General features: G+C 45.3%; 1 protein-coding gene across 2 annotated transcripts in view; it reads right to left on the bottom strand.

Annotated features, from left to right (window-relative positions):
* Positions 1 to 282: 282 nt before the first annotated feature.
* Positions 283 to 23,514, bottom strand: part of CD99L2 (CD99 molecule like 2) — a 36,886-nt gene continuing 13,654 nt past the window's right edge. The window contains exons 3-12 of one of the 2 annotated variants that reach the window (XM_060681678.2): positions 21,381 to 21,419; positions 20,582 to 20,674; positions 19,004 to 19,084; positions 17,580 to 17,675; positions 16,870 to 16,905; positions 15,035 to 15,100; positions 12,097 to 12,123; positions 10,836 to 10,955; positions 8,010 to 8,075; positions 283 to 6,452 (exon numbers count right to left, since the gene is read on the bottom strand). In XM_060681678.2, the coding sequence (XP_060537661.1) occupies positions 6,385 to 6,452; positions 8,010 to 8,075; positions 10,836 to 10,955; positions 12,097 to 12,123; positions 15,035 to 15,100; positions 16,870 to 16,905; positions 17,580 to 17,675; positions 19,004 to 19,084; positions 20,582 to 20,674; positions 21,381 to 21,419 (692 nt within the window). In that variant the 3' untranslated portion in view covers positions 283 to 6,384. The remainder of the gene's footprint in view (positions 6,453 to 8,009; positions 8,076 to 10,835; positions 10,956 to 12,096; positions 12,124 to 15,034; positions 15,101 to 16,869; positions 16,906 to 17,579; positions 17,676 to 19,003; positions 19,085 to 20,581; positions 20,675 to 21,380; positions 21,420 to 23,514) is intronic. The other variant, XM_060681679.2, reaches the window with a different exon arrangement.

Here is a 23,514-nt window from a genome sequence, read left to right as displayed (position 1 = left end):
TATTTCTATTATATTCTAATAAGCAGTAAAGGAATGTATTTAACAGAAAATCAATAAAATAAAATAAAAATAAACACGGGCCAGTTGCCAAGCCTCCAAATTTCGATCCCCTGACTGTGGGGGAGGCTGCAATGTTTTGTTAAGTGTGAAAAACAGTTCACGAGTCACTTTTTGCAGTGCCGTTGTAACTTTGGTCCCTAAATGAACTGTCGTAAGTCGAGAACTCCCTGCATCTCTTAAAAGTGTGAATGCACCCACAGAGGCGACACAAAAACACAGTTATTTGTTTACAAGTCATTTTTTTTCCATTTATTTTAGGTTTTTTTTTTTTCCAGTTTGTACTTCAGCATTCAAATTCGGATAGCCATCCCCCATAATAATTCTTATATGCACTTTAGCAAAATGAGTCTGCCTTTTTTTTTTTCTTAACATTTTAAAACTTTTGTTAAGACAACACAACCCACAATTTTCAACTGGGGCAGATAGATCCTTTCTGTATTAGCCAACGGTATGTATGTATTGCTTTAAAAATAAAAGCTTTCGCTTCTTTGGATATGCCGTCCCCTCTTTTGAATCGCTCGTCTCCGATCTCATCACTTCCTTTTTTTTTTTTTTCCCTTCCCATTTTTCCTCCCTCCTTTTGTTTTTTGTTCTAGCTTTTCCGCTCTTCGGTTCTACCACTTCGGATGAACGCTAAACCTTCCCACCGCAGCAGAGGCTTGGACAACGAGCGAACCGTTTTCCTGTCGGTTGTTACGAGAAAGCGACAACTGACACCGGTCCGTATTTGCCAAAAGAAAAGAAATTGCAAACGAGAAGGAGAGAAAGGTTAAAAAAAATCTACGCCAGTTCTTTTAAAAAGTAGAAGTGGCTAGAGTTCCTCCTACGTTTTCTCCTAACAGGAAACTCTTTTTTCTTCTTCTCCTCTTAATTAGATGTCTCGTTTTAACTTCCAAGAACACGTGTTGCATATAAATTCAGGGCACAATATGTGATCTCTACATATATATATATACATCTTTGGCCTGATGGAAGACTTCAAATGCCTGTTATTTTGTCCCGCTCTGAACATCTGGCTACGCCGACGTGATGCGGCCTTTCAGCTCACGGATCGTTTTAATTACCCATATTAAAAAAAAGCAGAGTAGAAAAAACGGAAACGGACACGCAGACACCCGCTTTCCCGGAGGTGTGGTACAGCACAGCTGGCACTGCTATACCGAGAAGTTAGCCAGGAAAAAGCCAAACATACTGTTGGGTTGAATATACAGACAACGGAAAAGAATTCCCCAGTGGGGGAAAAAGATTCAAAGTTCTGTGAAAAGGAGCACATGTCTGGCATGCAAATGACTCTCCGATGTTGATCCCTGGAATCTCTCAACTTTCCAACAACGGCCCCAAACGGGTCAAACACAATCGTCTTGTTGCACAAAATCTCAGGCTCAATTGTATCATGTTCAACATGGGTTTTTTTTTTAATCTCCGTTTCTAACTTTGGGCGTTTCAAGGGCAATAGAGTTGGTACGGGGTGACAACTTGCCATGGCCAACTCATCATGGTCAACTCCCCACAAGGGACAATTCAACCAATTAAAAAAAAAAGTTAAATTTCGACGGAACCGTGAACGATAATCATAAAATAATGTCAATCCCAGAAATACAAGACTGAACAATATCGATGGAGATTCTTGGTCATCCAAGTCATGGTTGTCCCAAAGGAGTTTTTTTCCTCAAAAGCCAACTGGTTTTTGTTTGGTTGTTTTCCTTGAAGATGTTTCGCTTCTCATCCAAGGAGTTCCTTCACCTCTGAAGAAGCTTCTTGGAAGAGAAGCGAAACGTCTTCAAGTCCAGTTGCCTCTTGAAAAAAAAAGGACCTTTGGGACAACCCTCACTGGATGACTGAGAATCTCCATAGACATTTACCTATGCAAGAGCTGGAGAAGCGTCTTGGATGAGAAGCAAAACGTCTTCAATGAAAAACCAGGAAGTTGCTTCTTGGAAAAAAGCACCTTTGGGACACCCATGACTGGATGACTGAGAATCTCCATAGACATCTTCTAGGAATTTTTTTTTTAAAACCCAAAGTCCAGTTGTCTTTGGAAAAAAAACACCTTTGGGACAAGAGTACATGTCAACAAAAACAGGGTCACCCATGATAAAAAGCAACTGAATGAAATGATCAATGCAACATTGAATTGTCCCACAGTGAGCTGGCCGCAGCGAGTTGTCCTACACCCATCTGGTAGACCTCTCCTGCTCCACAGGAGGATTTCTGAAGGTCGGAAAGTCAACCTGGTAGGGTCTTCCTCCTACACCTTGGTGGCCTGGAGACAGGAACCCACTCCATGGAGACCATGCCTGGGCCATTGTTGTTCAGGGAAAGAACTAAACCAGGGCACAAGAACTTTTAAGTCTTGACTTCTGGGGAAGACTACGCTGTTGATTGTGGTCTGGGGAGGCAATAACAGTCATTGTTGCTCTTTGTACCCGACGTTGAGTTGTATTCTACAAATACCTCCCTTCCGCTGGACTATCTAAAATTTACATTAAGGCATAACCATTTACCAAATTCATACAAAAAGACTTTTGGGGAAAGGAAGTACCTCACAGTTTGATCAACTGCTACATCTTGAAAACCTGGTAGCTATTTTTTCTTTTTTTTTTGTCCTTAACACTCGGGACAATTTTATTCTTCTTATTATTTTTGTTCATAGAATCTGCAATACATCACATTTTTCAAACATCGATGTGGGTAGTAGCAAAACTGTTCCGAGACACAGTATTTCAAGATGTAGATCAGTGGCAGGACAGTAATAGAAAGACAACGAAACAGACAATTTTACACCTACAGTAAACGTTTCTCCGTAATTGGCCAAAAGAAAGAAAGTAAGAAAAGAAAATTTCCATCTAGGTGAGAAAAATGATTTCTAGTCCAAGTACAGCCACCATTTCCCCACTATTTTATCTAAAGATGCATCACTATAACCCTAGTCTAATGTTTGATGTACTTGACTTATCTTTCTTTAAAAAAGAGAGACGGTAGTTGGAAAGAGGCTATGATGTAGATTTCCTCTGTGTGGTTGAGTTCACCTTGGACTTCTCTGCTCTACAAAATTTAGGGCCACCTCAAAAATGGGAAACCTTCAAAATTATTTTCCTAAAGTAGCTCTTGGTCGAACTGCAAGTCCCTCATAGGAGAATCCCTCCATAGGAGAATCCCACCAAAGAGAAGTCATCTCAGCGACTTCCTTAAATAAATTGCAGTCCTCCTCTGATTCCGCCATGTTGGCCTTCCAAGTCCTAATTTTGAGTCTTAAAAGACAATAAAATTAGAAGATGGGGAGAGATGGGGGTGAGATAAAGAGAATTTAGTACATCCAAAATATACACATTTTGTTAAAGGTCTTATTGAGGACTGCAAATTATGAAGCCTAACCAAAGCAGAAGGAATCCCCACCAACATCTGGGCTGGCATTTATAGCCACCTCGTATTATTGACACTCTGCTGAAATCCATGGGAGTCACCTCCATCATGGATGAAGATGAGGGTCTCAGGGTAAAATTTCCTTAAACCCCTATAGATACAGCTGGTCGTGCTCCTGACATTAAGAGATCCATCCGGAAATTTCCTCAACACACAGCAACATCTACAGAAGGTTGAACATGCCTCAATCAAACGAAGTCTTCACTCTGTAGGTCCACGAAATGTGGTCAAAAAAACGTAAATATGGCAGCCACGCTAGCACATTTGAAGTTCTGTCCATTCTTTTAAGCACCGTGACCATCACCTGGGCCTTTTTTTTTTTTTGACCACGCCATGTAGACCTCTAGCTCCGATGATTCCCGCCTTGAAACCCTACCAGAAAAGTCCCTCTACAAACATCACAACAGGATTAGTTTGTAAATGAAATCTGAAATTAGGTATTTGATCCACAATTTTTCCCCTCCCCCCCCTTCAACACCGTGTAATACATATCATGGACCGATACATGCACTAAAGAGATATTTAAAAAATAAAAATACCCTAATCTTGCATGTGAAAATGTACACCTTGCTACAATGGTGAAATGCACGGCTAACAGGACTTAGGTCGAGAATGACCAACATGGGCCAGCATTCAAGCTCATTTCTTGCTCAGCTCCACAGGATAGGGCTGTTGCTGATCCCTCTGGGCTAACACCGATAGTAGTTGTTAATCAAAATTCTCCCAAAATAAGGCTAGAAAGTCCCTTGTCTTCACACTTCCCTCTGGTGCCCCTGTGGGAATATAAAAATTATAACTGGGATCCAGCTAAATTCAAGACAAACCAGGGATCGAGGTTTGATCTGGGAAAGAGTGACAACTGGCAGCCACGTGGCCTTTTTCTGGGAATCCCCATTTGCACCACTGTGTAAAGTAAGGTGTCCAGCCTTGGCCGCTTTTAAGACATGCTGGCTGGGGAATTCTGGGAGTTGAAGTCCACAAAGTCTTAGAAGCGGCCAAGGGTAGACAACCCTGGTGTAGAGCTAGGAGTGGACTTCCCCTTCAAGAGCCAACCAAAAGGAGACCACGAACAGTAGTAGGTATCTCACCACTGTTCCTAAGACTCTCCTCATGGTTTCTAGTTAAGGCAAGGAAATTTAAGCCCAACAAGTGACTGTTTAGGCACAATGGGGAGAGCAGCTAAGCTGGTTTGATATGAACCGGATGGAGGATTTAGGTAGCAACGGCCTGTCTCATCCTACTCTCAGGGATGGTTTGTCCTCCCCCAGAGATGACAAAGCAACCTTGTACTACTTGTTGGGTACAGATGATGGCCAATAGGACAAATCCCACCAAGGAGAGCCCATCTTGGCTCAGCTCTATGTGGTCTCTGGGCTTTCCTAGGAGAAGGACCCAGAAGCTTTCTGATGTGCCAAGAGACACAAACAAAAGGGCACCTTCCATGTATAGAAGGAGGTTCTAAAAGTTGGGCTCCAACCAGGCAAAGAGCTCAAGTGGCCAACATCTCATCCTCTCCTTGAAAAGGACCTTTCAAAGGCTGGACACAACCAGATAAAACACAGCGGCCCACAATCCAACTGAACTCACATCGAGTTCCTTGGGGAACCCCAGGCCCGAAGTACGAATCCTTGGGATGTGATGACAGGCCCCTAAAATACCTACTGGAGAATGTTTGAAGCCAACAGGCCTCGAAAACCCGAAGGCGCGACATTTCAAAATCACCGTTGCGGGCATTTCCCGAAATCAAATCCCTTTTCTGGATTTTAGCCCATTCATTCTGTGCTGGACGTCTCATCCCTTCAGACCGAACTAGAGTGCAGGGTCGGGTATGCAGATGAATCAATGCACCCCTCGGTACATCTTCCCTCTCAAGCTGTTCTCTTCAAATTCAAGCTTTGGAGAGACCCTTCCGCGAAGTTGGAAAAAAACCAACAAGAAGCCAGAAGCCCCCGTATTCTGCCCAAATGGACCACTAAACAGGTGGGGAGGAAGAGCCCTTTTCGGCGGTAAGCAGTCAGGCTCAGTTCCCCTTTAGCTTCTTGCCGTGTATTCGCACAGGTCCCTCGTCCTACTCAAAGCAAACCCAACAACGGACGATTGTTCCTAGCTGAAATGAAGCCCAGTTCTGTAGGGCCACAGTCTCTTCTCGGGCCCCGACCTATGAAAGACTGTCGCATCGGTCTTGAATTGTCTCTTGGAAGCCCATCTCCTCAAGGAGCTCACCAGGACCTCAACGGAAGCTCTAGGTGTAACTTGGCTAAAGCTTTCCACCTCGTCTATTTTGGGGTTAGTCACCTACAGGCACTTCCATTGTTCTCACACCTGTTTCTTTTGTCACCTTCACCGCCGCCTCCTTCTCTTCCGCATCCCGTCCCATCAAAATGTCATTCATATATGAACCACCCCTACTTCTACGATGAAACAACTATTTGGAAGAACTGTTGCATCTCATATTCAACCTGACCCAAGCTCAGACATGACCCATGGCAATGTAAACCTACGACTCGTCACAAAACGATATATTAAAAATTAAAAAAAAATTAAAAAACAAAAACAAAAATCAACCCCGAAAAAACATCATCATCATCATCATCATCATTTCTTTTTTTCTTTTTTTTTTCTTTTTTTCAACCAGTTCTACAAGCCTACCACAAATAAGAAGCCTGCCCTAGTCAAAGGGGGAAAAATGCACATTTAAATCGCTTTGGAATCCAAATGAAAACGTTTCGTTTCAAAGCTAAATTACAAATTGTGTGAGAGGAGCGTGTGGATGTGTGTGTGCGTGTGTGCGCTCGTGTGTGTGTGATGTGTTTCGTTTTGTTTTTTGTTTTTGTTTTTTGCGCCAACAATTTGTTTCCTTTTTTTTTTTTTTTTTTTAAAGTAAGCCGGAGGGCGGAGACTTCAGACTTTTGCGTTTTCTTGAGGCGGCGGAGCTTCTGCTGTCTGGGGTTCTAGGACAGAGTATTTCACTAGGGAAGGGGAAAAAAAGAGAAAATTTTAGTTTGGTTTTGTGGGAAAATAAGAAACATGCACACTCGCCTGCAACTATAGAAGGCCACGTTCATCAATCAATCAAAATAGAACGGGAAGAAAGAGAAGAGAAGAGGAGAGGAGAGGAGAGGAGAAGAGAAGAGAAGAGAAGAGAAGAGAAGAGGAGAAGAGAAGAGAAGAGAAGAGAAGAGAAGAGAAGAGAAGAGAAGAGAAGAGAAGAGAAGAGAAGAGAAGAGAAGGAGAGAGGACAGAAGGGGAGAGGACAGAAGAGAAGAGGAGGGGAGAGAAGAGAAGGGGAGAGGAGAGAAGGGGAGAGGAGAGAAGAGAAGAGAAGGACAGGAGAGGAGAGGAGAGGAGAGGAGGACAGGAGAGGAGAGAAGAGAAGAGAAGAGAAGAGAAGAGGACAAGAGAGACGAGGACAGGAGAGAAGAGAGGAGAGGAGGGGAGGGGAGAGGAGAGGAGAGGAGAGGAGGAGAGAAGAGAAGAGGACAGGAGAGGAGAGGAGAGAAGAGGAGAAGAAGAGAGGAGAGGAGAGAATAACAGAGTTGGAAGGGACCTTGGAGGTCTTCTAGTCCAACCCCCTGCTTAGGCAGGAAACCCTACACCACTTCAGACAAATGGTTATCCAACATCTTCTTAAAAACTTCCAGTGTTGGAGCATTTACAACTTCTGGAGGCAAGTTGTTCCACTGATTAATTGTTCTCACTGTCAGGAAATTTCTCCTTAGTTCTAGGTTGCTTCTCTCCTGGATAAGTTCCCACCCATTGCCTCTTGTCCTGCCCTCAGGGGCTTTGGAGAATAGCTTGACTGTCTCTTCTTTGTGGTAGCCCCAACATGCTATCATGTCTCCCCTGGTCCTTCTTTTCTCTAGACTGGCCATATCCAATTTCTGCCACCAGTTCTTCCTATGTTTTTGTCTCCAGGCCTTTCACCGTTTTAGCTGCTCTTCTCTGCACTTTTTCCCAACGTCTCAACATCTTGTTTTGACCAAAACTGGATGCAGGACAAAACTGTTGAGTTTTGTCCAAACCAGTCCCTTAGATTTTAAATCCATGATGTTCTTCTTCAGCCTGGACCTTATTTGCCTTCAATCTTTCCTTGGAGGATTAAGTGAAGGACGCCGTATTTTTCCAGCCGTTGCATCACAGGTCCAAAATATTCTAACTTTCTAACCTCCGCTCTTTTATGGTTTTGATGATTTCCCTTGGCTTTCCCAGCCAGCTTATCACCTCCTCATTTCACCTCCTCAGAGGTGGGACATCTTGGGAAATCGAGAAGAAGGCTTAAAGACCTACTAAGACCTTGCTTCCAACAAAAGAAGCCCAAGACATCTAAGCGAAGGCCCTAGATATATATTTGGAAATAAAGTACAGTCACAACTCGTGGTCTACACACAGGCTACAGTTCTGCAGGCCTTCAAAAACCAGGCCCTTCCTGAGCTGTCACCACAAAGCTGGGACACTGTGCATCACACACACACACACCGCCTTGTGACACAGTGTGACCTTAAGGACACACACACTCACTCACTCACCTTGTGGCTCTTCGGTCACCACTTGCTCCATGTTTTCTCCTTTCACATATTCTGCATTCAGGCCCTCTAAAAATAGCAAAGAGCAGAAGAGATTTGACACCCAAAATTAAAACTGGCACAGAGGTTGTGAGACGACCGAAGCTCAACGCAGAACCACCGGAGGACACTTCTAAGAAGTCCTGAGAGACGACAGCCAAGATAGCAGCGAAACAATTCTGAAATAGGCTACCTTCCCCTGATTTGTAAGATTAAATCTCTATTTGGGTCAGGAGTCTGCAACTTCAAACACTCAAAGAGCCATTTATTAGTCATATTTCTATGCCGTCCACTCTCCGAGGACTCTGGGCGGCTTACACCAAAGACGGTATACTAAATAGCATATTGCCTCCCAACGATCTGGGTCCTCATTTTACCCACCTCGGAAGGATGGAAGGTTGAGTCAACCTTGATTTGATCCGCTGATCTGCTGAACTAGCAAGTCAGCTGAAGTAGCTGCAGTACTGCACTCTAACCACTGCGCCACCGCGGCTTATGGACCCGTTTCCCACAGAAAAGAAAACACCGGGAGTCACAAAACCCTTCCCGTGCCTGACTATTTCTTGAGCGGCCACAAAACTAGCATATGTAGTTGAATTAAACGTTCTGTTTCCTTCTGAAACTTTTCTTTTCTTGGATTTATCCATGGTCGGCCTACCGGGGGTTGAAAAGCTCAATAAATTGCGTGTCGGTGGGCGTCGCACATTGGCAGTTGTGACGCATATTTTGAGTGACAGGGAGCCGCAGCAGAGGGGTGAAAGAGCCACATGCGGCTCCAGAGCCAAAGGTTGCTGACCCCTGATTTGGGTGCTCCCTAAAGCCCTTTTAGATGGCTTGCATCATCTAACGGAGAAAGAGAAATGCGATATTTTTGACTAAAAGGCAAACCAGATAGAGGTTTGGATTTTAAACAACGTTTTTGTGCTCCGGTTCTCCTTCTCTGAAATTATTTGCATTTTTAAACCTCCAATTTAACTCCAAAACAGGTGAATTCGTGGGATTTCCAGATGTTGGTGAATCATCACACCCAAGTGGCCTACAGGAGTCGATAGCCTCGTCCCAACCTCACCTATACAATTTCTAGCACCAAGTCCCTCCCTCTTTCTTCCTTTACATTTTACATTTTATTAAATTTGTATACCGCCCTACTCCCGAAGGACTCAGGGCGGTGAACAGGCACGAAATAAAACACATGAATACAAAAGTTAAAACATGATTAAAACCCAATTCAATAATTTTTGCCCGAGACAATTTAAAACTCCCAATAATTTAAAACGAATTAAAATTTGAGTTTAAAAATTTAAAAGAAGGGGAAAAAATTAGGCCAGGCCAGCCTGCTGGAATAGGAGTGTCTTCAAAGCACGGCTGAAAGTGCGCAGATCCGGGATCCTCCGTATCTCCGGGGGGAGCTCGTTCCAGATGTTTAAAAAACATCTTTGCATTCCTGCTTTTTTTCCATATCAAACAGATTCAACGAGTTAGATCAGGGTTGGGACCACCCTGGGGAGAAAACGTGAGCTGAAATCTGGAGACAGGATGATGATTAAATCTCATCCATCACTTGCTTCTGCCATTAAACCGGACCAAATCGGGGCATCCGAAATGCCACGTGTGAATCCAGCCGAGAGGCTTGTTTTATGCCATTTCCATAAAAAAAAAGAAAAGAAAAGTCCCTTCAGGAGCCGCCGTGTGCATTGCCATGCATCCAAAGTCTGACATTATCCCAGCATGCCATGTCTGATGGCTGAAATTAATCCTCCGTTATAATTAACTTTAATTTCCTGTTGCCTTTTTGCAGGGCATTTGCGTTGCCGCCTTTCTCAAACGCTTTTCTAGACCTAAGGATGTTCCTTCTGTTAATTTCTACATGCACACCGAGAGAACACGTTGCACAGGTACAGAGGTCTACCCCTATGTTCAATTCCCTTTTCTGTCGTATGTATTATAGGTTTATGTATTTCTTTTCTTCCGATTCTGTGACTTTGGGCCCATAAGAAAGAGAGAGAGAGAGAGAGGGGAGAGAGAGAGAGAGAGAGGGAGGGAGGGAGGGAGGGGGAGAGAGAGAGAGAGGGAGGGAGAGAGGGAGGGAAGGAGGGAGAGAGGAGAGAGAGAGGGAGGGAGGGAGAAAGGAGAGAGGGAGGGAGAGAGAGAGGAGAGAGAGGGAGGGAGGGAGGGAGAGAGAGAAGAGAGAGGGAGGGAGAGAGAGGAGAGAGAGAGGGAGGGAGGGAGGGAGGGGGAGAGAGAGAGGGAGGGAGAGAGGGAGGGAGGGAAGGAGGGAGAGAGGAGAGAGAGAGAGAGGGAGGGAGAAAGGAGAGAAGGAGGGAGAGAGAGGAGAGAGAGAGAGAGAGGGAGGGAGAAAGAGGAGAGAGGGAGGGAGAGAGAGGAGAGAGGGAGGGAGAGAGAGGAGAGAGAGAGAGAGGGAGGGGGAGAGAGAGAGGGAGGGAGAGGGAGGGAAGGAGGGAAAGAGGAGAGAGAGAGAGGGAGGGAGAAAGAGGAGAGAGGGAGGGAGAGAGAGGAGAGAGAGAGAGGGAGGGAGAGAGAGAGGAGAGAGAGAGAGAGGGAGGGAGGGAGAGAGAGGGGGAGAGAGAGAGAGAGAGAGAGAGAATACAATACAGATAGATAGATGTAAATGTAGATATAGATAACATATAATAGATAGATAGATAGATAGAGATAGATAATAGATACAGGAGAGAGAGATGATAGATAGATAAACGATAGATAGATAGAGATAGATAGATAGTGGGCTCAGATCTCCTGCAAGGTGGGGTGGGGATTAGAGACACTTACGTTGTATGCTAAAGCAGAATTTCTTTTGCTGGTAGGAGATGTAGCTGCTGACGGCACCGATCAAGGCCATGGCGAGGCCACTGACAATACCAGCAATTGTCCCAGTTTCCACCAGGGCACCTGTAGAAGTGGAGGAGAAGAGACCATTACTGATGATGACCTGCATCCTAGATGTTTATTGAAAGTCCCCCCCTAATTTCTTTTCTCTGTTCCTGACACACCTCTGTTCTACCATACCATTATTTTGGATTCTGAGGTAATCTGAGGGACCGTCTCTTGCCGGTCACATCTACCCGACCCATCAGAGCGAGGAGGCAGGGAATGTTGCGGGTCCCATCCCCTCGGGAGATACACCTGGTGGGACCCAGAAGAAGGTCCTTCTCCGTGGTGGCTCCCTCTCTCTGGAACATCATCCCCCCCCCCGAGATTAGAATGGCCCCCACTCTAGCACTCTTCCGGAAGGAGCTGAAGATCTGATTCTGCCAGCGGGCCTGGGGAACGCAGAGCGGGATGGCGGCCCATTAAATGGCTCGTGTGAGATGCTGTCATCGGGGCGGGGAGGGGACAGGGGGGTGATTTTATTATATTACTTTATTATATGACTCTTCTTTTATTACTTTTATTGTTTTTATACGAGGTTTTAGGTTGTAGGGTGCGCAGCGGCTCAGCGGCGAAGACGCTGAGCTTGTCGATCGAAAGGTCGGCAGTTCAGCGGTTCGAGTCCCCAGTGCCGCGTTTACGGGGTGAGCTCCCGTGACTCGTCCCAGCTTCTGCCAACCTAGCAGTTCGAAAGCACGTAAAAAAAAAAATGCAAGTAGAAAAAATAAGGACCCCCTTTGGTGGGAAGGTAACAGCGTTCCGTGCGCCTTTGGTGTTTAGTCATGCCGGCCGCATGATCACGGAGACCAGAGGCTTTGTAGGAGCCTGGGGAGAGCGAAAAACGGTCCTTCCCCACCCACCCCCGGAGGCTGGAAACAGCCTGTATTCCCAACTTCCGGTGGGCCCAGAAGGCCCGAAAATCAGGCGCCGGAGCTGAGCTCATGTGTCCACCCATATGGCTCCGTGTGCCACAGGTTCACCATCATGAGCCTATAGGCTAATCAATAAAGCTAACTGAACTGAACCAAGAAAGGGGTTTCAAAAGGGCCATGTCAAAAGGCCAGGGATTATGGGAAATCTTCCCCCCCCCCCGCCTTTTCAAGCTTTGCTCCATCCATGGTTTGAAAAGAAACTTGAGATTGTCGCAAGCACGCACACTTACCGTTATTGTAATCGTTCTCGCTGTCTCCTATACAGAAGAACAAACAACAAGGGATCAGTTACCCATAACTCACAGAGAACGCCCAACATTTATGAAGGGCCCCCCCTAAAAGTCTAAAAAAAACGAGTTATGGATCTTCTCCAGTTTATAGTACAGGTACGGGGTAAGTCCTTGACTTACAACTGCAATCGGAACCAGAATTTACATCAGTAAGCAAGATGGTCATTCCTATGAGTCAAGCACGATGGTTACAATCTTTTTTTCTTTTTTTTTTTTGGACAGGTTCGTTAACTGAATTCCTGTAACTCATTAAGCCAAGAGTAAAATCAGGAGATCTTTGTTTAAAAAAACCCTGTGGACTTCCAGCAGGGACGACCACACCTGCCCTACATTCCCCCTCCGTCCAAATCTTCCCTTTTGACATACAACTGATTTACACCTTGGAGTTGAAAGCAAGGAGGATGATTGGCAGGGAGAAGCCCCCCCACTAACCGCTTCCCTCCCCTTCCCCCCCCCCCCGGGGTCCTCCTCCGTTCTTTCCAAAGCCAATTTCAAGCCGCCCAGGGGGTGCCGAGCTAAACAAATAGATAAATAATCAATTAATCAATCCCGGGGCCATTTTAATTATCTCCTAATATGTCGACGAAGGGAAGTTGGAAGTGCCGAACCGAAGGCGCTGCAAATCGCAGCCCCCGCGCGCAGACCCCCGGCTGGCCCTTCGTATTAATTAAGCCGCTGCTGCGTCAGGAGCAATAAATGAGATTGATTATAAATTTAGCCTCGTGCGCATTCGAGAAAGTGGGTGCGGTTTGCAGAGAAATGAATGCTTTGTCTGCACATTTCTGCCCGCTGCAGCATAAGCGGTAATTTCCTCCCCCCCCCCCACTCCATTCTCTAATTGGAGAAGGAAAACACTCAAGTGGCTGGGAAAGAATGAGCCCTTTGTGGTGTGCTCAGACGCCAGCGAAGGAATGCCTACAATCTGGCGCATCTACAGAGAAACGCCAGTGCCTTATTTACACCTGCGTGCCTTAAGTTTTCACTCCTTTCCCATCCCATCGGATCCCACGGTGTTCAACGGCAAATGAACACGGACCTTGGAGGTCTTCAAGCAGAAGACCTCAAGCAGAAGACTTCAAGCAGAAGACTTCAAGCAGGGAGCCTGGATAGCTCAACAGACAGAGCTCTGCAATTTAACACCAACTGTCTGCAATTAGTAAGTTCGAATCTCCCCAGGCTCAAGGTTGACTCAGCCTTCCATCCTTTCTAAGGTGGGTAAAATGAGGACCCAGATTGTGGGGGCAATAAGCTGACTTTGTATAAATATACAAAAGGATAAAGGCTATTGCTTAACGCATTGTAAGCCACCCTAAGTCTCCGGAGAAGACATATAAATCAAATAAATCAATATATAAATAAATCATATATATATATAAATCAAATTTTAAAAAAAAGAAGACGACCCTATAGCACTGCAAACTAGTGACATTCCTTCTTAAAAGCCTCTAGTGATGGAGCACCCACAATTTATTTATTTATATATTGGTTCGATTTTATATGCCGCCCTTCTCCGGAGACTCAGGGCGGCTTACAATTTTCATTTTATTTATTTTTATTAGATTTATATACCGCCCTACGCCCGAAGGACTCAGGGCGGTGAACAGCCAAAAAAAATAAAAACCACATAGATTACAAAATTTAAAACAGTATAAAACCACATTAAATAATTTGGCAATGCGTTAAGCAACAGCCTTCATACTTTTGTATATACCTGCTTAGTAGGGCTTTTGCTGCCCCCCCCCCAAGCGGTGTTCTTTTTTTTATACAAAGTGAGCTTATTGCCCCCACAATCCGGGTCCCCATTTTACCTACCTCGGAAGGATGGAAGGCTGAGTCAACCTTGAGCCTGGTGAGATTCGAACTCGCAGTAATTGCAAGCAGCTACTTAACAGCACTTTAGTCTGCTGCGCCACCAAGGCTCTTTTACAATTGCTGAAGGGGATGCCATTCCACTAGGTGATTGTTCTCACTGTCAGGAATTTTCTCCTGAGTTCTAATCTCCTGGATTAGTTTCCATCCATTATTTCTTGTCACGCCTTCAGGTGCTTTGGAGAATAGCTGAACCCCCCTCTCCTTTCCGTGACAGCCCCTCAAACGTTGAATTCAGCAGATCATTAAGGTTTCTCCAGCGCAGAATCCAAGCTAGATCCCCAAAGCAGGAGATAACCCCAATGCCTCCCTGTGCTGATACTCTCCTCCCAGCTGGCACCCTTTCCAGATAATTTCTCCCGGGTACCAATGATCTGGATGCAGTTCAGGGGTGAAATCCAGCAGGTTTTGGAGAACCGTTAGCGGAAATTTTGAGTAGTTCGGAGAACCGGCAAATGCTACCTCTGGCTGGGCCCCAGAGTGGGGTGGGAATGGAGATTTTGCAATATCCTTCCCCCAGGAGTGGGGAGGGAATGGGGATTTTGCAGTATCCTTCCCCCGGAGTGGGATGGGAATGGGGATTTTGCAGTATCCTTCCCCTGCCACGCCCACAAGCCACGCCACGCCCACCAAGCCACCAAGCCACGCCCACTGAACCAGTAGTAAAAAAAAAAATGAGTAGCACCAGGAGGGCTACTCAGGTGACCCCGAAGACACAGATAAACCTCCAAGTGGCCTCAACGCCCCTCTAAAAGGATGCAAAGGACCAGCTGTCTGCAAGGAATATAAATCCTCCCATTCCCCAACATTCCGTCAGAGCTGAAGAAGCTTCTTGGATGAGGAGCGAAACGTCTTCAAAAGAAAAAACAAGACAGTCCACTTGCCTCCTGAAAAAGCACCTTTGGGACGACTGTATAGCTAAACTTACAGCTTTCAACATGTTGCCAACAGCAACTCCACAGCAGTCCGGATATTTCACTACAACCAACCAAAGCAGGGAAAAATTTACCTTTCTTTTTATCAGGCTGATAACCTCCTTCGTCCACGATTCCAATCAGGTCATCATCCGAAATTCCTAAGGTGTCCAAGTAAAATCCGCTTATTTAAAATCCCACATTTCTCTCTCTCCCTCTTTTTTTTTTTAATCACTCAATTTACCCTTCCCCCAAATTTATCCTTTTTTAGCCACAAGTAGAAGGACCTCATTCAAGAAGAAAAGAAAAATAATTCTTAGATATTGATATGTAGCGTGTTAGTAAAGGAGTTATTGGCTAGAACAAAAGTTATAAAAGTTGATTGATGCGATGTTAGTTGTTATCTCATCTAAATCCAGAAGTGCCAGATTTGTTTAAAAAGTGAAATGCTTTAACCCTCAGAATGTTTACTGTTTTATTTTCACTCTTTGTAGGATCTGGCTCAATGCCTCTCATATAATTGAAGATGCTTCTATAGAATAGAATAGAATAGAATAGAATAGAATAGAATAGAATAGAATAGAATAGAATAGAACAGAATAGAATAGAATAGAATAGAATAGAATAGAATAAATATAGGAGAGGAGACGAGAGAATAGAATAGAATAAAATAGAATAGAATAGAATAGAATAGAATAGAATAGAATAGATATAGGAGAGGAGAGAATAGAATAGAATAGAATAGAATAGAATAGAATAAATAGAGGAGGAGATGAGAGAATAGAATAGAATAGAATAAATAGAGGAGGAGATGAGAGAATAGAATAGAATAGAATAGAATAGAATAGAATAGAATAGAATAGAATAGAATAGAATAGAATAGAAGAGTTGGAAGGGACCTTGGAGGTCTTCTAGTCCAACCCCCTGCTTAGGCAGGAAATCCTACACCACTTCAGACAAACGGTTATCCAACATCTTCTTAAAAACTTCCAATGTTGGAGCATTCACAAGTTCTGGAGGCAAGTTGTTCCACTGGTTAATTGTTCTAACTGTCGGGAAATTTCTCCTTAGTTCTAAGTTGCTTCTCTCCTTGATTAGTTTCCACCTCTTGCTTCTTGTCCTACCCATCGTCCTTGACCACCAATCCTAGCAGGAACTGGTCGCCTGTACGAGGATTTTTAGCAGGTTAGAGTAGACAGAGAATTCACCCCATGCATTGGTAACAGCCAGTTGGAAAAAAAGCAACTGCTTGAAAAAAATCTCATGCAAGAAATTAACAGTCCAGTTCATTGTATGTATTTATTTTTAGGGATGGAGATCAGGGGTGGGCTGTTGGGGGTTCGCAGAGGTTCAGGAGAACCTCTAGCTAAGATTCTGTGCAGTTCGGAGAACCCCCAAATTCCACTCCTGGCTGGCCCCGCCCCACCCACCCCGCCCCTCCCAGGAGTCCCCACGCGGCCTGTTTTGGATGCAGGTAAGCGCAGGATGCGCGCAGAGGCTCGGAGAGGGCAAAACATGAGCCTCCCGTAAGTTCATCTGTTTCTGGCCTCCAGAGAGCCTCTGGAGCCCGGGGAGGGCAAAAACACCCCGCCCCCCTGCCATAGTGCAGGAGGTCGACTAGGCCACGCCCACCGTGGGACATTGATCTCCTACGGAACCTGCAGCTCTACTTTTCTGGAAGCAGGTCACAGAAATTGAGGTGGGGGAGGAGTCAAAGGAAGGAAAGGAGGTTGATTCGCAAGGCCAAATTAAGCACAGGTGTCCAAGATCCCTTCTTTCTCGTTGGGTTAGACAGGAGATCAGTCAGAGGGTGATTTTTAAAAAAAAAAAACAAACGAACGACTGGACTTAGGGAGAGAAAGGCGAGCAAAGGCAGTCAGGTGGGACAGAGGAGAGAGAGCAGCTCGGGAGCCAAGGAGAGACCCCTTACCAGGATTTCCACCTCTTCTATCTCCCCCTTTGGAGCCTGGAACGGGATTCTTTATTCATTAACTGATCATGGAAAATAGCAGGGGTTGGTTTAGCACACGACAAAGGAAAGTGAGAATTCAACCTGGAGCACTAAAACAACCTGCCTGCCTCTCTCACACACTCACTCTCTCTCTATCTCTCTATCTATCTCTATCTGCATCTATCTTATTTGCATCTATATTTGCATCTATCTATCTATCTATCTGCATCTATCTATCTCTATTTGCATCTCTATCTTATTTGCATCTATCTCTATTTACATCTCTCAATCTGCATCTATCTATCTCTATTTGCATCTCTGTCTCTCTATCTGCATCTATCTATCTGCATCTATCTATCTATCTTCTATCATCTATCTTCTTGCATCTATCTATCTATCTGCATCTATCTCTATCTGCATCTCTATCTGTCTGTCTATCTATGCATCTATCTAGCTGCATCTATATCTACCTACCTACCTACCTACATACATACATACATACATACCTATCCATCCATGCATACACGCCCACACGGTCACATGACCACTGAGCCACGCCTACGCAGCTGGACATTAGGGCAGAGAACTGGTTGTTAAATTTCTTCCCCCAACAGCAACGGATGTAGGGAGAGGGAAGGGAGGGTGCAGAAGTCTATCTCGACCAACCAAAAGAAGAATGATCAACGTACCTCCACCAGGATTTCCTTTAGGTGGTCCACCCCCAGGGTATCTGTCATTTTGGTCATCAAAAGCATCGGCTAAGTCGAAATCCATGGGGTCTTTCCCTATAAGATTAGCAGATGAGGGCGTTATGGTTTCTAGCATCGCCACTCTTTTCCACTAAAAAAGACTTAACCTCTTAGGAGAAGTAAGAAAAAGGTTTGAAGAAATCTACCCAGGCGTCCCGTAATTCCTATAATATTTCCTAGGCATAGGTTCATCTTGAGTTGACTTTGATGCATGTAATGGTCACCACCTCAACACAAGACCAACCATTCCCAACCTGCTAGTCTCCAGATGTCTTGAATTCCAAGCCACCACCAGGATCTCAGCCATGGGAGAACATCAGGCCTTACAGCCAACACCTCTACATGTTGAGGGTCAGAGTTGGTGAAGGCTTTTATAGAAACCAGACTGAATGTCAGAAAAACACATATATCAAGGAAGGAAGTTTGAATCCCCAAATTCAGCCTGAGAACTCCAAATCCTCTAGTTATGTAATAGATTGTCTTCTCCTATCCATCCATCCATCATCCATCCATCCATCATCCATCCAATCATCATCCATCCATCCGTTCATCCAACTATAATCCATCCACCCATCCATCCATCATCCATCTAACCATCATCCATCCAACCATCATCTATCTATCCAATCATCATCTATCCATCCAACTATCATCCATCCATCCATCCATCCTCCATCCATCTAACCATCATCCATCCAACTATCATCTATCCATCCTCCATCCATCTAACCATCCTCCATCTAACATCATCTATCTATCCAATCATCATCTATCCATCCAACTATCATCCATCCAACCATCATCTATCCAAGCATCATCCATCCATCCATCCATCCATCATCCATCCAACCATCATCCATCCATCCATCTATCCAATCATCATCCATCCATCCATCATCTATCCAATCATCATCCATCCATCCATCATCCATCCAACCATCATCCATCCATCCATCATCTATCCAATCATCATCCATCCATCCATCATCCATCCATCATCTATCCAACCAACCATCCATCCATCCAACCAACCTAATGTCCATCTGTCTGTCCATCCATCTGTCCATCCACCCAGCCACCCATCCATCCCCAGACCCCTAAATTTTCTTCAGAGATCTACATTGTCCTGCCAAACAGGAGAAAGCAGAGAGAATAGCTACAGTAAAGGAGGAAAACCTTTTGAAGTGAGGAGACCCCTGGGGAAATCCCACCCAGGCCCTGCTCTGCTCTGTTCTCTTCCAATACCAGATCGAGCTCCATGTCTTCATCCCCACCTTCACGTCTTTGGATGTCCAAGGTAGCAGGCAGATTGTTTTCCAGATTTCTAAAGGGGCCTTTGAGGTTTCATAGTGGTTAAAAATTACCTGCGGTCTTTTTCGGGGGTGGCTTGGTAGTTTTGGGCTGTTTGGTGGTGGTGGTATGGGGAATGTTCCAGCGGCCATCATCTGCAGATCGGAGAACACAAACCCTTCAGCCCAGGGTGCCCAGCGATCGGCTTAGCCCAGCCCTCCCCACTCAGTTGCCTTTCCAAATATGTCCAGCCGCAGTTTTGGAAAATCGAGATCAAATACATGCGGGCTAAGCTGTGTGGTTCAACCTTCTCAACCCTTAGCCCATGTTAGGGAAAACAGCAAAGCTGGTACCTGGCTCTCTCCCCCCCACACACACACACACCCCGGGCAGGATGATGTTTAATTCCCCTTTCTAACATCCTGCCTATCACCTGGTGGTATCCCAGCCAAATTCCAATCAGATCCAATCCTCCTTGGGGGTTAGGGATTCTGGCTTCATTGGGCTTGTTTGGAAGGTGGTTTGTGAACTGTGGTCACCCTTGTTGTTTTGTAAATGTATAGCAGTATTCACAAATAAATAGCCTAGTTGCATTCAGGGAGGGAGGGAAGGAGGGAGGGAGGGAGGGAGGGAGGGAGGGAAGGAAGGAAGGAAGGAAGGAAGGAAGGAAGGAAGGAAGGAAGGAAGGAAGGAAGGAAGGAAGGAAGGAAGGAAGGAAGGGGCAAGACAGGAAGGAGGAAGGAAGGGGCAAGACAGGAAGGAGGGAAGGGAGGGAGGAAGGAAGGAAGGAAGGAAGAAGGAAGAAAGGAAGGGGCAAGAAAGGAAGGAGGAAGGAAGGAAGGAAGGAAGGGGCAAGACAGGAAGGAGGGAAGGGAGGGAGGAAGGAAAGAAAAAGGTAAGGGAGGAAGCAGAGAAGGAAGGAAGGAAAAGGAGGGAGGGAGGAGGAAGGAAAGAAAGAGAAAGGAAGGAAGGAAGGGGCAAGACAGGAAGGGAGGGAGGGAGGAAGGAGGGAAGGGGCAAGACAGGAAGGAGGGAAGGGAGAGAAGGAGGGAGGAAAGAAAAAGGTAAGGGAGGAAGGAGAGAAGGAAGGAAGGAAAAGGAGGGAGGGAGGAGGAAGGAAAGAAAGAGAAAGGAAGGAAGGGGCAAGACAGGAAGGGAGGGAGGGAGGAAGGAGGGAAGGGGCAAGACAGGAAGGGAAGGGAGAGAAGGAGGGAGGAAAGAAAAAGGTAAGGGAGGAAGGAGAGAAGGAAGGAAGGAAAAGGAGGTAGGGAGGAGGAAGGAAAGAAAGAGAAAGGAAGGAAGGAAGGACGGAGGGAAGGGAGGGAGGTAGGTAGAAAGAAAGAGGTGAGGAAGGGAGGAAGGGAGGGAGGTAGGAAGGGCGCAAGACAGGGAGGGAGGGAGGGATGAAAGAAAGAAAAAAGGAAGGAAAGTAAAGGAGGGAGGGAGGAGGAAAGGGAAGGAAGGAAGGAAAGAAGGAAAGGGGGAGGAAGGGAGGGAGAGAAAAGGAAGGAAGGAAGGAATTCTTTGCCACCCAAAGTCGTATTTCCACCCCATTAAGTAGGCTTTGGGCTCCCAACCCCGCCCCCCAGGGCTTGAGGAGAGGGCAGCCCAGCGTCCAAGCTTGCCAAAACCAGGGGCCAGGATGTCCTTACCTGGTTTCCTTGGATAAGGGACAGTGGTGGCCTTTGCAGGCCTGGTGGTTCTCTCCGGTGGGGAATCAAAGAAATCCAACTGATCGAGTTCTCCTGCTCGAGAAATCAAGGAGACCGATAGAAAGAGCTACTTACTGCAGGGAACACCCATTTCCTTTCTGCAACGTAACCCCCCCACTCCCATTTTATTTCTGTGGGCATCACAATATCATTCACATACACCCAAAAGGTGAGGCCGCCACAACGCTCTTGTGTGCTGCTACCGGTTTGTGTCCTTATATCCTCCCAACAGCCCTCCCAGGTAGGCCACTATCATCTTCTTTTAATGACCCCATAATCCCTTGCAGAGTGGAGTTTGGCCAACTGAATGGAGCTGAATGTTCACTGGCCGGATGCCTTTCCTGTTGCCAACGCGGAGTTTTCTTCTGCAGATATATTCTCATCGTGCCCAGAGAGAGAAATATCCGCCTCTACCTAGGATCGAACTCACAGCCTCCTGATTGTGAGGCCAGAGCTCCACCTCTAGGCCACCGCACGACTCCCAGGTAGGCCACTTTCAGGGTTACTAAGGCCAAGGTCCCATTAAAAGACAAAGACTGAGGATACCCCCAAATGAAATGGGTCGGCTTGTACTTGCAACTTCTGGATTGCTGTTTGTCAAGAAAAAGGGGGGGGGATCCCAGCAAATTACCCTACCTTACCATAAAGCCAAGAGTCACTCAATGGCTGGGGAGGATAGGATTTGTAGTGGGAGAGCACCCTCAGCTGATTTAAAGGCTTAAGAGAGCTAACATCTCACCTGTGCCACCTGAAGTCTTCTTGGGCGGCTTGTGAGTAGCTGGGAAAGACAAAAAGACAGAATTAATGGCATTTTTGATTCCGCGGCGATGCCAAACCAGCCTGGGCTGACCCAGCACTCTTCGCTGGGTTTACTCCTATAAGTAAGACATGCACATCCTCGGAGTTCAGTCAGACTACATCTAAAGAGCAGGGCCACCTTGAACTGATGTTAAAAGTTCAAGAAAAGGAAGCTGAAGCTGTTAAAAAGTTTAAAGTTTACATTCAATTAAATTTGACAGTTTCTAACACGGGATGTTTGTGGCAGGGGGAATGCTGAATTTCCATGCCCAGCTCTAACTCAGTTTTCATTAGTTGGGCTTTTAGTTTTGAGTAAGAGGATTTAAACCACGGTGAGTTCTAAACCTTGGTTTATGCTTCAGTGCAAATGAGGTGAATTTCGAGGATTAAATGTGCCCCAAACTCATTGTCTGAAACCCCTCCAGGCAGAGTTACAGGCTATCTGATTTCAGGAATTAAAAAGTACAGAACATAATCTCAGTTGCATTCATATCAGTGACTGGAAACTGTTTATGGGCTTTTTGCTCAAAATGGGGGGGGGAGGAAATGAATGCATGATTTATGAGTTTGGCAATTAGGAAAGGTAGAATATGGAAAGCAAGCAAGAGAGAGAGAGGATGAAATATATATGCATTTACAACCAATTTATACATCGACAGCTGCTTCTTTATATGTTCTTTTTCTTTTCTTTCTTTACTTATTTCTCACATTTCTTCATTTTTCTTTTTATTTGCATCATTTTTAACTCTAAAAATCCGTTCGTTTTTTAAAAATGTTTTTAGTTGCATCCTTACGAAAACCTTTTCGTAAGGATCCAAATGTTATCCTTCCCCTCCGCATCTTGGCCTATTCAGGCCCCACCCAGATATGAAATAGCCCCGCCCACTTTGCATTGTGGCCCCACCCACTGTCTCCTGTCTTATCAAAGGCAGGAGTGCCAGCCATTGGTTTATCCAACGCGTCATGGTTTTTAAAAAGAGCATAATCTTTTTAATCCCGACGGACAAATCCCAAGGACCGAGCAAATCTCTATTTCTGTGCCTCCCAGTGGAAATTCCAGAATAGGCTTTAAGACATTGGATCTGTATGTATGTGTGTGTGTGTGTGTGTGTGTGTGTGTGTGTGTGTGGAGAGAGAGAAAGAGATGATAGATGATAGGTAGGTAGGTAGGTAGGTAGGTAGGTAGGTAGATAGATAGATAGATAGATAGATAGATAGATAGATAGATAGATAGATAGATAGATAGATAGATGGCATGTTTCCCCAAAAATAAGACCCTGTCTTATATTTTTTTGAACCCTGAAATAAGCACTTGGCCTTATTGCCATGCACTCAAAAGCCCAATTGGGCTTATTATCAGGGGATGTCTTATTTTGGGGGAAACAGGGTAGGTGGGTAGGTAGGAGGGTGGGTGGGTGGGTGGATCGGTAGGTAGATAGACAGACAGACAGACAGACAGACAGATAGATATTATATATATGTCAGTGGGTTTCAAATTTTTTTACTACCAGTTATGTGGGTGTGGCTTGGTGGACGTGGCTTGGTGGGCATGGCAGGGGAAGGATACTGTAAAATCGCCATTCCCTTCCCAATCCATGGGAAGGATACTGCAAAATCCCCATTTCCTCCCGATCAGCTGGGACTTGGGAGGAGCAGAGAATAGATGGGGGCGGGGCCAGTCAGAATTTTTACTACCGGTTCTCCGAACTACTCAAAATTTCCGCTACTGGTTCTCCAGAACTAGTCAGAACCTGCTGAAACCCACCTGAGATATATATATATATATATATATATATATGCATATTCTTTCTAGCCAGGTTTTACCTATGTAAACTTAGTTGTTCTTCAGCCCTAGGTTCTGTGAAATCTCATTCACAAGTTCTTGGGCCCTTTTTCTGCTGACAAACTGCAACTCTGTGTTGCTTCCTGGGAGACCCAGATAGCTATTTCTACCTCTTAAGGCGTCCTCAGTGGGCCACACCCACTTCCCAATTATCCTCCCTGTAAAGGCATAATGTATCTTTTTTCTTTTTTCATAGGCTTTTATGTGCATATTCTTTCTAAGAAAAAAGAAA

This window comes from Pantherophis guttatus, chromosome 12 (assembly GCF_059756535.1).
Source record: "Pantherophis guttatus breed Tessera chromosome 12, ASM5975653v1, whole genome shotgun sequence".
Taxonomy (NCBI): domain Eukaryota; kingdom Metazoa; phylum Chordata; class Lepidosauria; order Squamata; family Colubridae; genus Pantherophis; species Pantherophis guttatus.
The sequence above is the reverse complement of the archived record's forward strand: the minus strand, read 5'-3'. Positions and strand labels throughout refer to the sequence as shown.